The sequence below is a fragment of the Gymnoscopelus braueri genome, assembly GCF_963280865.1.
Source record: "Gymnoscopelus braueri genome assembly, chromosome: 20".
NCBI classification, from domain to species: domain Eukaryota; kingdom Metazoa; phylum Chordata; class Actinopteri; order Myctophiformes; family Myctophidae; genus Gymnoscopelus; species Gymnoscopelus braueri.
In genome coordinates this window covers 46,384,778-46,400,837 of record NC_137622.1, presented here as the reverse complement: position 1 = coordinate 46,400,837, position 16,060 = coordinate 46,384,778, and the positions used below count along the sequence as shown (strand labels likewise).

At 44.6% G+C, this 16,060-nt stretch overlaps 1 protein-coding gene across 1 annotated transcript in view; it reads right to left on the bottom strand.

Annotated features, from left to right (window-relative positions):
- The window catches only part of LOC308076248 (V-type proton ATPase 116 kDa subunit a 2-like), a 37,343-nt gene extending 21,611 nt beyond the window's left edge, over window positions 1-15,732 (bottom strand). Inside the window, exons 1-6 of the mRNA XM_080416451.1 lie at window positions 15,677-15,732; window positions 13,400-13,526; window positions 11,638-11,723; window positions 5,587-5,680; window positions 3,160-3,372; window positions 1,514-1,664 (exon numbers count right to left, since the gene is read on the bottom strand). Coding sequence (XP_080272577.1) covers window positions 1,514-1,664; window positions 3,160-3,372; window positions 5,587-5,680; window positions 11,638-11,723; window positions 13,400-13,429 — 574 coding nt within the window. The 5' untranslated portion in view covers window positions 13,430-13,526; window positions 15,677-15,732. The remainder of the gene's footprint in view (window positions 1-1,513; window positions 1,665-3,159; window positions 3,373-5,586; window positions 5,681-11,637; window positions 11,724-13,399; window positions 13,527-15,676) is intronic.
- Window positions 15,733-16,060: the final 328 nt, after the last annotated feature.

Genomic DNA, 16,060 nt, shown 5'->3' with positions numbered 1-16,060 from the left:
AAGAAATGGTTCAGAAGCGTTCTCTCTCCTATAGAGACAGAGGGACACGAGGTCCGTTAGAACCATGTACTGCAGCTGTCCAAGCATTCTCTATGACATTAATATGAGAGTTAGTCTACTTTTAAAATGATCCTACATGAACTGGAGACCATATAGAGTTGGATAAAAATATGTTTCCAAATGTATAAAGTGTCTTTATCAACATATCTTCTTGTTTTCTCAATAGTTGATGTGTTTCACATTTAACTTTAACCCATAATGTTAACACAGCAGAGGGGAGACGGCAGACAGACAAGTTAATTAATGCTAAATGATCTTTATATGACATTAACTTAACACATTTCAGTGACATCACTGTCTTTACGAGCGCCGACCTTGAAGAGGAGAATTCTCATCCCAATCCTGACTGACTTTGTTCATGTCTATATTCTGAACATCTCATAGGCTTATATTCATGTTCTACTTACCGATCGCAGAGCTCCGACGGTACATGAAGAATTAAAATGTGTGGGTTTAATTACCTCTGTTGTATTAACTTGCCTGAATGTAAGTTGGGGAAATAAAATACAAATAATCTTCCAAGATGCTGTTTGGATAATTGTCCAAAAATAAATAGCCTATAAAAATGATACATGAGCTCTGGGTATTGAAAACATTAAGGGATGCGTCCGTGACGTATATACCATGCAACCAATTAAACTTTAGACGCTAGAACTTTTGACACATTGATGGAGTATTTTATAGTATGTTGTGGGTTGTATATTGAGATGGCAGATATGTCACATTAAAAAGGACAAATAAAACAAATGGGACACTTTATTAGAACAAAAACAAACGCTACAGCCTCAGTAGTCAACCAATGAAATTATGGTATTTTACGATGTCTCTCACAGGGATTGCATTGACAGCTGCAGTACATCGTTCTAACGGACCTCGCGTGGGTGCAGTCTCATTAGTGGGCGTGCCATTTGTAGTCCCTGTGTGTCTCTATTGGAATGTCTCCTAAAAAGGCATCCGGTTGAAATCTAGGTAGCATGTGGCTAGGCTAACAGTAACAGTACCTGGGTTGACCTCTAGGTAGCATGTGGCTAGGCTAACAGTAACAGGTCTGGGTTGACCTCTCGGTAGCATGTGGCTAGGCTAACAGTAACGGTACCTGGGTTGACCTCTAGGTAGCATGTGGCTAGGCTAACAGTAACAGGTCTGGGTTGACCTCTCGGTAGCGTGTGGCTATGCTAACAGTACCTGACCTCTAGGTAGCATGTGGCTAGGCTAACAGTAACAGGTCTGGGTTGACCTCTCGGTAGTGTGTGGCTATGCTAACAGTACCTGGGTTGACCTCTAGGTAGCATGTGGCTAGGCTAACAGTAACAGGTCTGGGTTGACCTCTAGGTAGCATGTGGCTAGGCTAACAGTAACAGGTCTGGGTTGACCTCTAGGTAGCGTGTGGCTATGCTAACAGTAACAGTACCTGGGTTGACCTCTAGGTAGCATGTGGCTATGCTAACAGTACCTGGGTTGACCTCTCGGTAACTGGCCACTCCGTAAGCGTCTACGATGTTCTGGAAGCCTGAGGTGAAGGAGTTGATGGGGAACAGGGTGGGGGGAGGGGTGGAGGAGGGCAGGCGGTTGTAGAAGGAGTCCACCCCACTTCCACTCTTCCTCTGATGGAGAGAATGATTGAATGAAGTTTTAGTCATATTTAAAATTATACTGTCTTTCTGCATTGTATTCTTTAATTATTATTTTTTCTAGTTAAAAGATCAAGCTGGTAGAGAAATGTATCAGTTTAGGAATGTTTATGGTTCCATTGAAGAGGTCAGGAGGACAGCATGTAGTACCAGGTGTTTCCACAGGGTGGCATACCTGTTCCAGTTTTCATATTCCCTTTGGCTCAGCAGCAGATTTGAAAAGGTGAAGGTGTCACATGTTTCTCTATCTGCTGCTGAGCCAATCAGATGAAGCGATAGGAAATTAACTGGGACAGGAAAGGAAATGGAAACTGAGAGTTTGGTTCAACACAGAACCTGTTGCTGAGCGTCAGGGTGCTGAGAGTTGTGAGCTAGTATTGTACACACACACACACACACACACACACACACACACACACACACACACACACACACACACACACACACACACACACACACACACGGATGTGCACGTGCGTCCACACACACACACACGTACGATGTGCACGTGCGTCCACACAACCCCTCCATTCATGAGCCAAATACCCAAATGGCTACTTTGCAAAGTTTGCATAACAGGTTTACAAGTGAGTATGCATCCTCTCTCCTCTCTCCTCTCTCCTCTCTCCTCTCTCCTCTCGCTACGGCCCAGGCCTTATTATAATAATAAATCATGATAATATTAATATGTATCTTACCCCTCCCTCTCTCAGAGCACCCTGTAGTTCAGGTAGTTTTATTATCTTACCCCTCCCTCTCTAAGGGCACTCTGTAGTTCAGGTAGTTTTATTATCTTACCCCTCCCTCTCTCAGGGCACTCTGTAGTTCAGGTAGTTTTATTATTATTATATTAATATTCATATCTTACCCCTCCCTCTCTCAGAGCACTCTGTAGTTCAGGTAGTTTTATTATCTTACCCCTCCCTCTCTCAGGGCACTCTGTAGTTCAGGTAGTTTTATTATCTTACCCCTCCCTCTCTCAGAGCACTCTGTAGTTCAGGTAGTTTTATTATCTTACCCCTCCCTCTCTCAGGGCACTCTGTAGTTCAGGTAGTTTTATTATCTTACCCCTCCCTCTCTCAGGGCACTCTGTAGTTCAGGTAGTTTTATTATCTTACCCCTCCCTCTCTCAGAGCACTCTGTAGTTCAGGTAGTTTTATTATCTTACCCCTCCCTCTCTCAGAGCACTCTGTAGTTCAGGTAGTTTTATTATCTTACCCCTCCCTCTCTCAGGGCACTCTGTAGTTCAGGTAGTTTTATTATCTTACCCCTCCCTCTCTCAGAGCACTCTGTAGTTCAGGTAGTTTTATTATCTTACCCCTCCCTCTCTCAGGGCACTCTGTAGTTCAGGTAGTTTTATTATCTTACCCCTCCCTCTCTCAGAGCACTCTGTAGTTCAGGTAGTTTTATTATCTTACCCCTCCCTCTCTCAGAGCACTCTGTAGTTCAGGTAGTTTTATTATCTTACCCCTCCCTCTCTCAGAGCACTCTGTAGTTCAGGTAGTTTGCTGACAGGACACCAGGCCTCAGCGATCAGACACTTATCGGTGACAGAGGGACTGCAGAGGTTCAGGACCGTCTGAACCGCTTTACACTTCTGGACTCGAACCTTCCACTGAGGCAGAACCGCCACCGCTCGTACCAGGAGCTGCTGGAGGAACGCTTCTGTCTGGGAGAGGACCTGAGAGGACATTATTATACAGTTATTATACAGTTATTATACAGTTATTATACAGTCATTATACAGTCATTATACAGTCATTATACAGTTATTATACAGTTATTATCCTTCTGTCTGGGAGAGGACCTGAGAGGACGTTATTATACAGTTATTATACAGTTATTATACAGTTATTATACAGTCATTATACAGTCATTATACAGTCATTATACAGTTATTATACAGTCATTATACAGTTATTATACAGTTATTATCCTTCTGTCTGGGAGAGGACCTGAGAGGACATTATTATACAGTTATTATACAGTTATTATAGTTATTATACAGTTATTATACAGTTATTATACAGTTATTATACAGTTATTATCCTTCTGTCTGGGAGAGGACCTGAGAGGACATTACTATACAGTTATTATACAGTTATTATAGTTATTATACAGTTATTATACAGTTATTATCCTTCTGTCTGGGACAGGACCTGAGAGGACATTATTATACACTTATTATCCTTCACACAAACACAAACTGATTGGACTGCTCCTCGGCCTGGGGCCCATGACCCACCTTTTTCTCACTCGCTACCCTAGGCTGGCTCAGAAGAAGACAGGGTTAAACAACTAAACATGGGACTGGTCTTCAATACCCTCAATGCTCTCAATACCCTCAATACCCTCAATACCCTCAATGCTCTCAATGCACTCAATACCCTCAATACCCTCAATGCTCTCAATACCCTCAATGCTCTCAATACCCTCAATGCCCTCAATGCCCTCAATACCCTCAATGCTCTCAATGCCCTCAATACCCTCAATGCCCTCAATGCCCTCAATGCCCTCAATGCCCTCAATGCCCTCAATACCCTCAATGCCCTCAATGCCCTCAATACCCTCAATGCCCTCAATACCCTCAATGCCCTCAATACCCTCAATACCCTCAATGCTCTCAATGCCCTCAATACCCTCAATGACCTCAATACCCTCAATGCTCTCAATGCTCTCAATACCCTCAATGCCCTCAATACCCTCAATGCTTTCAATGCCCTCAATACCCTCAATGCCCTCAATGCTCTCAATACCCTCAATGCCCTCAATACCCTCAATACCCTCAATGCCCTCAATACCCTCAATGCTCTCAATGCTCTCAATACCCTCAATGCTCTCAATGCTCTCAATACCCTCAATGCCCTCAATACCCTCAATGCCCTCAATACCCTCAATGCTCTCAATGCCCTCAATACCCTCAATGCCCTCAATACCCTCAATGCCCTCAATGCCCTCAATACCCTCAATGCCCTCAATACCCTCAATACCCTCAATGCCCTCAATGCCCTCAATACCCTCAATGCCCTCAATACCCTCAATACCCTCAATGCCCTCAATGCTCTCAATACCCTCAATACCCTCAATGCTCTCAATGTCCTCAATGAGATCTGATGTCTTCTATCCTCATGTAATAATAATAATAATAATAAATTTACAGATCTGATGTCTTCCATCCTCATGTAATAATAATAATAATAAACTTACAGATCTGATGTCTTCCATCCTCATGTAATAATAATAATAAACTTACAGATCTGATGTCTTCTATCCTCATGTAATAATAATAATAATAATAAACTTACAGATCTGATGTCTTCAATCCTCATGTAATAATAATAATAATAATAATAAACTTACAGATCTGATGTCTTCTATCCTCACGTAATAACAACAATAACAATAAACTTACAGATCTGATGTCTTCTATCCTCATGTAATAATAATAATAATAATAAACTTACAGATCTGATGTCTTCTATCCTCATGTAATAATAATAATAATAATAAACTTACAGATCTGATGTCTTCTATCCTCATGTAATAATAATAATAATAAACTTACAGATCTGATGTCTTCTATCATGTAATAATAATAATAATAATAAACTTACAGATCTGATGTCTTCTATCCTCATGTAATAATAATAATAATAAACTTACAGATCTGATGTCTTCTATCCTCATGTAATAATAATAATAATAATAATAATAAACTTACAGATCTGATGTCTTCTATCCTCATGTAATAATAATAATAATAATAAACTTACAGATCTGATGTCTTCTATCCTCATGTAATAATAATAATAATAATAAACTTACAGATCTGATGTCTTCTATCCTCATGTAATAATAATAATAATAATAATAATAATAATAATAATAAACTTACAGATCTGATGTCTTCTATCCTGCCTTGCAGCCCCTGGAGGATCTCCTCTCTGTCAGCTGTGCTCTCTGGGTACGTGAAGGTCTGTGTGCGGAAGCTGTGTGTGTGTGTGTGTGTGTGTGTGTGTGTGTGTGTGTGTGTGTGTGTGTGTGTGTGTGTGTGTGTGTGAGAGAGAGGAAGTTAAAAACGTTAATCAGAGGAAACATGGTGATTAACGAGAGTTATGCATATAACTAAGGTTCTACGAATTCCGGATGACCGCCAGAGGCAGTGTTTTCAACACCTGGATATCATCGCGCGCTCGCGCATAGGTCGAATATTAATACCAACAAAGTCACTCGTGACCTGTGTGCACGCACGCCACCTATATAGGTGCGGGGCGCACAGCGTTCATCCTCATGAAATCTTTTCGTCGAGAACGAGATTCCGAGTGACAGTCAACTCTGGCGGTCATCCGGAATTCGTAGAACCTTAGTTATATGCATAACTCTCGTTCTACTTCATTCCTACTGACCGCCAGAGGCAGTGTTTTCAACACCTGGATGACTAATACCAACATAGTCACGAGGAATCTGCGCTTACCGAAGTCGGTTTGCAGATAGAATAAACAGACAACACCACAGCCGTCGCCACAGGATGCGAGACGGCCAGGTTGACTATATATAGGAGCGGGCAAAAGCCCATGAAAGATGAAGCCCATTCGGCTGCATCTCCTGGCCTGCTCCAAGCCTGTATCACTGAGGGAGAGGCTCTGGCAACACCCGCGGTCAAGAAAGGCCTTGGGGGAACCTAGAGGCCCCCTGAAGACGTACATTTGCCTGAACGCGGCAATGAAAGTCTCCATCACAGCTATGTCCTGCCACAGAGCCCGGACGGGACACAATAGGCAGGTACTAGAATGCAGTTGCTCCACCTCTGGTTGAGGAGCAAACTAACAAATCATCAGGCTAGCTGACTCTGGCTAGCTGACTCTGCTGAAAATGCAGAAAGCCTCTGAGGACGTAAGGAGGGGTCGGCCATATGGTAAACCCAGACCCATCGGAATCCCACTTTAACAGTCTCTGGCAATGGCCAGGGCATGAAGCCCATCTACTCACTTTTGCAGTGAGGACAAAGAGTACTAGCAGATAGTCATCTGAGAGCAGCCCGATGTACCGGCTGGGGACAAAGCTTCCAATACCACAGGCAAGCATCATGAAGGCACCCATGCAACCTGTGGGGGCCCCACGCGGAGAGCATCTCAATGGTAGAGAGGCTGAACCCTCTATCTAACATCATCCGCAGATATCTAGGGCAGCATAAGCACAGAGCAACGCTCCAACCTATGCAGTGGCCCTTGTCCCGACTAGAGCACAGTCTACACTCGCTGGCGTGCAACGCCCTGGTGTACGATGCACAAAAATCCAGTAATTTTCGGACAATAGTATTGAATTTCAGTGGTCAATGACGCAGCCGAAGGTTAGGAGTGAGGATGCCACATGCACCTCCCCCCCTAACTGTGACAGGAGATCTTGTCTCTGTGGAGAGGCCAAGGCACTTCATTGAGAAGCTGCAGTAGGCCAGAGCATCTTGCCCTAACGGACTGGTCTGTCCCGGAAGGGAGACCGACAGTCAACAACGCGTTATGCCCTCAAGGCTAACGGTACTACCGCTCTGCCATACCTATGCACGTGATCCGAACTGCTATCGGATCCAAGAGGCTTCCAGTGGGAAACAAGTCCGCAGCCTGGACTGTACACCCAACAAGCGCATTGCTATGAAATTTGCAAGATGAGGCAAGGTCCACGAAAGGAGCTTCCTAGCCTCCTGCAGAGACTGACTGGGTCAAGCGCCCCAGAAGGCAGACTGTTGACATATTGTGTTATTGAACACGGCATAAACATCCTGAGGGCCAGGTGGACTGCACGCAGGTCCAGTGCATTAGCGACACTGGCTGGAGACCCTCACCATTCTGTTGCAGTCTTGGGGTTTGAGGCCCAAGCCACAAATATATATGCCCATTTGTACATGCGTGAAATTTGTCCACTGTATTTATTTACCCATCCTAGAACTACTAGGAGCAGTGAGCCGCCATTCTCCGGCGCTCATGGGGCAATTAGGGGCTCAGACAGGGACACACATCGACCCACTTCTGGCCTGGCGTCGAACCCGGGACACCCAGAGGCTCTGGCTCATTACCAAAGTAAACAGTGCCAATTCTCTAATCATGCAAGCAAACGCCTAGAATGATAGGTGCTGTATAGGCGCTGGATAGGCGCTGGATAGGCGCTGGATAGGCGCTGGATAGGCGCTGTGTCTGCGCATCAACACTCGCATGCCGGAGGGCCAGGGCGAGGTAGTCAAGGGAATGTCCAATAAGTCACATTCCAGCCGCTGTGGCATGGCTTTAGTTAGCAGATCAGAGACTAACACTGTGGCCATGAGCAACGGTCATCCAGCTCGACAGCTTCATCTAGTGACACCACCAGTGAAGCAATGCTCACAGTTTACAGTTAAGGCGTTTAGCAGGCGCTCTTAATCCGGATCGACTTACAGTAAGGTAATGTAAGTAAAGTAAGCAATGTTGGCATCAACCACTAGCCTTAGGTATAGGCCATATTGGGCTGTACTCCCCATGGCTGACAAGCCCTTGGTAAGAGGTTCTGGAACTGGCCCACATGCCAAATCTCATGATGTACGGCACCGAGGGTGTACAACGACGATAGTTGTTGGACGCATCCATCTAGGCCAAGCCGTTATATGGCCAGCTGGGCTATGTACTCTCAACGCTTTCGTCCAGCGACAAGCAGTAGCGGAGTGGGACACACTTACTATGCTGAAGCTATGTTGCGGTGGTCCGCACGTGGTTCCTCAAAGCGGCAGAATGGGATACATTCTCAACGCTGACCCCTTTTTTTCCCTTCGTCCAGCGACAAGCAATAGCGGAGTGGGACACACTTACTATGCTGAAGCTATGTTACGGTGGGCCGCACGTGGTTCCCCTCCTTTTTCTTTCCTCTGGCCAGCGACCAGCAGCAGCGGAGCGAGACACACTCCCAATGCCAGCGGTATATTCCAGTGGGCGCACGCCGCAGTGGCGTGGTCCCTCCAAAAGCGGCAGAGCGAGACACACTCTCAACGCTAATACTTTACACTCCTTTCGTCCAGCGACAAGCAGTAGCGGAGCGAGACACACTCCTAATGCTTACGCCATATGGCGGTGGGCCGCCCGCCATGGTTTCTCAAAGCGGCAGAGCGAGATGCACTCTCAACGCTAATCCTTTTCCCTTCTTTCGTCCAGTGACAAGCAGTAGTGGAGCGACCAGCAGCAGCGGAGCGATACACACTCCCAATGCTAGGGGAGGTAGGCTATATTCCATTGGGGGGCACGCCGCAGTGGCACTTACCAGTGCAAAATACAGCATGCAGCTGGTATAACATGACTGTCAGTCATTATTTCTTGTTTCTTTTTTCCCTGTCCAGCCTCATCATGATTTGTGTGCATGGGGATCTCATCTTAAACAAGCTCAGTGCTTAATGAGTTTTCCAATTTAGTAGACCTTGTATTGTGAATTTGTACTTCCATGTACTGCTTTCAATTCAGTGGCCAAGAGTTCGTCATCCTGACAATTCCTCTAGCTGAGAAAGCATCCAGAGGGCTCAAAGCTAGCATCCCTGTGGGAGGCAAATCCGCCCCAACCTGGCCAACCCAGTCGGCCTTTCTGCCAGCAGTATGCCGCTGCAATTAGCCAAACATTCACAGCCATAGCCTGTGTCAGGCACCATAGTCAGGACATGACCGGCACAAGTAATGGACCTTCCCTTCTGGGACCAGCAATTGTTGCAATAATCCATGGGCAACAGCAACAGAGTGAGACACTCAATACTACTGATGACGTAGCCGTAGCAAAGCGAGAATCATTCAGGCTACAGTGTCAAGGACACAGTATGATAGTCAAGAAGTGGCAAAGCGAAACACACTTCTATCGTCATATAGAATTCTTTAAGAATATTTCACTACCAAGCACATAGTATTATCTGGATAGCAGCAGAGCGACATACCCTCAAGCTATGACATCAGTATTCACAGTATACTGCATATGTTGAATAGCAGTAGTGAGTACCAGGTACACACAGTATTAGTGGGTAACAGCAGCAGAGTGAGATACACTTGTGCTATTGGTAACGTAGCCATAGCAACAGAGTGAGAATCGTTCAAGCTACAGCGTCAAGTACATATGTACTTGTTAATGTATTGTGTCTTGGACACAATTAACACAATTAACATTAATGTTAATTAATGTTGTCTTGGACCCCAGGAAGAATAGCTGCTGGTTTCCCTTTTGCCGCAGCTAATGGGGATCCATTGCCAATAAACAAAGCTTATTGATTATCAGTACCCAGAGTACAATGTTACTAATATGTAACTTCGTCGTAGCAAGGAGCGACAACCACTCAAGCCACAGTGTCAAGTCATGTGTCAAGTACCCACAGTATGATAACCAAGTGATGGCAAGGCAAGACACACTTGAACCATACCAGTATTATAATTCCATTTTACTACCAAGCACAAAGCAGTATAACCTGAATAGCAGCAGCGAGTCCCACTCAAGCTATGATACACTCTCAAACTGTGAGGTTAAGCACACACAGTGGCAGTATTGGCATATATGCTGCTTAAGTCAGCTGTCATTGATCAGCGAGACCTCTTTTATCCCATTAAGACCTGGAACTGTGTCATTTTTAGATTTGAGCTAAAAAGCATTATTTTACACTTTGGGCTATTCAAAAATAGCAGATCTACAAGCTCACAGGTAGACAGTGTACTGACTGAGCCATTGGATAGCAATCAAGCTAACAAGCGCCATATGTCTGCGTCAAAGTGAGAACCACTTTCAGCAAAAACATTCACAGAAGAGCGCCGCTCATACAGTGGTGTAAAGTAACTAAGTACATGTACTCAGTTCTGTACTTAAGTTCAATTTCGCTTAGGTATTTGTACTTTAATGGAGCCCAGTTATCTGCCACTGCGCTCATTAACGCTTTGGTCGTCTCCTCGAGGCGAAAGAACACCTTCTATGAGACACATTAACCAGTCAATCTGGCTCCACCGCCGTCGTGTCATCGAGGCGAGAGACGGTCTTCTCAAAGCGGCAGAATGGGATACATCCTCAACGCTGAATACTTTCCCCTCTTTTACTTTATTTGTCTGTAAACAGCACAACACATGCACTCACCGTCGCCAATGTACAACTATGGCTCCATAGTTATCCGTGCCAGGTTCAACAACAACGGTGGAGCGGGGAAAGTTAACGGTGTTATTGTCGTTAGCTCCAATGCTAGCAAGCAACTCCGTTCACCGTCGCATGCGTTCTTTTTTTTCTCTCTCTCCTTCCTTGTTCCTTTCCGACAGCCCCTATAAACGGGGTAACGTAATTCCATGGTAGCAGGCTACGCAGTCTCTGGAGGACGGACCGCAGTCCGTAGCCCCAACCGTGTTGGTTTACGAAACTTCACGCGCAGCTGCAAGTATCGACCTACGCCTTCTGGAGGCGAAAAGATGAAAGAGGATGAACGCTGTGCGCCCCGCACCTATATAGGTGGCGTGCGTGCACACAGGTCACGAGTGACTTTGTTGGTATTAATATTCGACCTATGCGCGAGCGCGCGATGATATCCAGGTGTTGAAAACACTGCCTCTGGCGGTCAGTAGGAATGAAGTAGAACTAAATGTATATAAAGTAGCAACATGTAAAACATGGTGATTAACTAAATGTATGTAAAGTAGCAACATGTAAAACATGGTGATTAACTAAATGTATATAAAGTAGCAACATGTAAAACATGGTGATTAACTAAATGTATATAAAGTAGCAACATGTAAAACATGGTGATTAATTAAATGTATATAAAGTAGCAACATGTAAAACATGGTGATTAACTAAATGTATATAAAGTAGCAACATGTAAAACATGGTGATTAACTAAATGTATTTCACTATTTATGTTATGTGTCTAATATCCCAAAAAAAAAAAATGAACTGAACTGAACGTTGCCACAGCAACGGCACCCACCAATCACAGATCTTGGAGACTTTCTGTCCAATCTGGTCGCCCCAATAGGAGATGAGGAAGACCGTCCACTGCACTGGCTCCTCCTCCTGCATGTCAACCAATCACAAACATCAACCAATCAATCAAACAAACAAACATTACTATAACTACTAATAAACTGTATTCTACTAATAAACTGTATTCTTCTGAGAAAGGATAGACACCACCCAATACTCTCTAAAACACCCTGGACAACGCTCCACACGTCCTAGACTCTTCTCTCTTCTCTAAAACACCCTGGACAACGCTCCACACGTCCTACACTCTACTCTCTTCTATAAAACACCCTGGACAACGCTCCACACGTCCTAGACTGTTCTCTCTTCTATAAAACACTCTGGACAACGCTCCACACGTCCTAGACTCTTCTCTCTTCTCTAAAACACCCTGGACAACGCTCCACACGTCCTACACTCTACTCTCTTCTCTAAAACACCCTGGACAACGCTCCACACGTCCTAGACTCTTCTCTCTTCTCTAAAACACCCTGGACAACGCTCCACACGTCCTAGACTCTTCTCTCTTCTCTAAAACACCCTGGACAACGCTCCACACGTCCTAGACTCTTCTCTCTTCTCTGAAACACTCTGGACAACGCTCCACACGTCCTAGACTCTTCTCTCTTCTCTAAAACACCCTGGACAACGCTCCACACGTCCTAGACTCTTCTCTCTTCTCTGAAACACCCTGGACAACGCTCCACACGTCCTAGACTCTTCTCTCTTCTCTAAAACACCCTGGACAACGCTCCACACGTCCTAGACTCTTCTCTCTTCTCTAAAACACTCTGGACAACGCTCCACACGTCCTAGACTCTTCTCTCTTCTCTAAAACACCCTGGACAACGCTCCACACGTCCTAGACTCTTCTCTCTTCTCTAAAACACTCTGGACAACGCTCCACACGTCCTAGACTCTTCTCTCTTCTCTAAAACACCCTGGACAACGCTCCACACGTCCTAGACTCTTCTCTCTTCTCTAAAACACCCTGGACAACGCTCCACACGTCCTAGACTCTTCTCTCTTCTCTGAAACACCCTGGACAACGCTCCACACGTCCTAGACTCTTCTCTCTTCTCTGAAACACCCTGGACAACGCTCCACACGTCCTAGACTCTTCTCTCTTCTCTAAAACACCCTGGACAACGCTCCACACGTCCTAGACTCTTCTCTCTTCTCTAAAACACTCTGGACAACGCTCCACACGTCCTAGACTCTTCTCTCTTCTCTAAAACACTCTGGACAACGCTCCACACGTCCTAGACTCTTCTCTCTTCTCTAAAACACCCTGGACAACGCTCCACACGTCCTAGACTCTTCTCTCTTCTCTAAAACACTCTGGACAACGCTCCACACGTCCTAGACTCTTCTCTCTTCTCTAAAACACCCTGGACAACGCTCCACACGTCCTAGACTCTTCTCTCTTCTCTAAAACACTCTGGACAACGCTCCACACGTCCTAGACTCTTCTCTCTTCTCTAAAACACCCTGGACAACGCTCCACACGTCCTAGACTCTTCTCTCTTCTCTAAAACACCCTGGACAACGCTCCACACGTCCTAGACTCTTCTCTCTTCTCTAAAACACTCTGGACAACGCTCCACACGTCCTAGACTCTTCTCTCTTCTCTAAAACACCCTGGACAACGCTCCACACGTCCTAGACTCTTCTCTCTTCTATAAAACAACATTTTAAAAGGTGTGAGTTGAATGGTCCACCCATACCGTTTCGCTGGTCTCTGGTCGATCCTCCATGGGTCTGAAGTCAACGATGATGTAACCTCGACACGCCCTCCACAGCAAGCGCTCGAATGAAGGAACCTTCCATGGGTGGACCACACCTGCTACGAAACTACAGAGAGAGAGACCTTATGAAACTACAGAGAGAGAGACCTTATGAAACCACACAAAGAGAGAGACCTTATGAAACTACAGAGAGAGAGACCTTATGAAACCACACAAAGAGAGAGACCTTATGAAACTACACAGAGAGAGAAACCTTATGAAACTACAGAGAGAGAGACCTTATGAAACTACACAGAGAGAGACCTTATGAAACTACAGAGAGAGAGAAACCTTATGAAACTACACAGAGAGAGAGACCTTATGAAACTACACAGAGAGAGACCTTATGAAACAACACAGAGAGAGACCTTATGAAACTACACAGAGAGAGAAACCTTATGAAACTACACAGAGAGAGAAACCTTATGAAACTACAGAGAGAGAGAGACCTTATGAAACTACACAGAGAGAGAAATCTTATGAAACTACACAGAGAGAGACATTATGAAACTACACAGAGAGAAACTTTATGAAACTACACAGAGAGAGAGAAACCTTATGAAACTACAGAGAGAGAGACCTTATGAAACTACACAGAGAGAGACCTTATGAAACTACACAGAGAGAGAGACCTTATGAAACTACACAGAGAGAGAAACCTTATGAAACTACACAGAGAGAGAAACCTTATGAAACTACAGAGAGAGAGAGACCTTATGAAACTACACAGAGAGAGACCTTATGAAACCACACAAAGAGAGAGACCTTATGAAACTACACAGAGAGAGAAACCTTATGAAACTACAGAGAGAGAGAGACCTTATGAAACTACACAGAGAGAGAAACCTTATGAAACTACACAGAGAGAGAAACCTTATGAAACTACAGAGAGAGAGAGACCTTATGAAACTACACAGAGAGAGACCTTATGAAACTACACAGAGAGAGACCTTATGAAACTACACAGAGAGAAACCTTGAAACTACACAGAGAGAGAGACTTTATGAAACTACACAGAGAGAAACCTTGAAACTACACAGAGAGAGAGACTTTATGAAACTACACAGAGAGAGAGACCTTATGAAGCTTATGTTACTGTTCAGAACTGTGTTGTGATGTGTGTTAACTGTTCAGAACTGTGGTGAATGAACCTGAGCTGAACTAAATAAAAAAAAAAACTGCAAACGATCTGTGCAATTTATTGTGTGTGTTACGATGTGGAATTGAATAGGGTGTGTGAGGAAGATTGTGGTGCTAGAACTACACAGCCTTCTAAACACAGTCTTATGTCAGCCTGAACTCACACAATGTAGTATACCGTGCATAGCCGCCTAGAAAACCCCAAAAGTCCATGCATGTGTACGGCGAGTCCTACGGTGGACGTAACCGGTTGCAACCCGGAAGCAGAGCAGTCCCCACAACATGATTTACCATTCTGTGCCTATCTGTACATAACTCTATCTGTACATAACTCTATCTGTATATAACTCTATCTGTACATAACTCTATCTGTACATAACTCTATCTGTACATAACTCTATCTGTACATAACTCTATCTGTACATAACTCTATCTGTATAACTCTATCTGTCCATAACTCTATCTGTCCATAACTCTATCTGTACATAACTCTATCTGTACATAACTCTATCTGTACATAACTCTATCTGTACATAACTCTATCTGTACATAACTCTATGTACATAACTCTATCTGTACATAACTCTATCTGTACATAACTCTATCTGTATATAACTCTATCTGTACATAACTCTATCGGTACATAACTCTATCTGTACATAACTCTATCTGTACATAACTCTATCTGTATATAACTCTATCTGTACATAACTCTATCTGTATATAACTCTATCTGTACATAACTCTATGGGTACATAACTCAAACGGCGATGAGTAGGCTCAAGTGAACGTCGCAACGTTCGGCATGGCAACTCGCTGGCTTCAGCTCACTCGGTGGTTCCTCACGTGGCTCCAGTTCCATTGAGACTGCGAGCCTCTGACATGGTTTAGTCAATGGAGGAGATGTGAGGCGGCTGTGCACGGAATGACACTCTGTGTAATGTATACTAAGTGTTGTGTGAGATGGGGTTCCTTATGTAGTTGATAGGACTGGAGTGAGTGAGTGAGTGAGTGAGTGAGTGAGTGAGTGAGTGAGTGAGTGAGTGAGTAGTGAGTGAGTGGGGGGGGGGGGTTTACCTGAGGTGAACATCTTGTCGATTATCAAACAGTCCTTGATTCTCCAGGGCTGGTGGTCCCGCCTGTGAGACACACACACACACACACACACACACACACACAATGAGACCACTTGGTTGTATAACGGGAGTTCTTAAATGACACTGTATGGTGGAGATGGGAGTTGTAGTTCTTATATGACACTGTATGGTGGTGGGAGTTGTAGTTCTTATTACCTGTGAGCCTGTCAGACAGTGAGTCTGGGTCAGAACGCTCTGGTACTGAGACAGCTGAGTCAACTGAGCTCTGAGACTGTCTCTGTTCCTGGAGACCTATACACACACACACACACACACACACACACACACACACACACACACACACACACACACACACACACACACA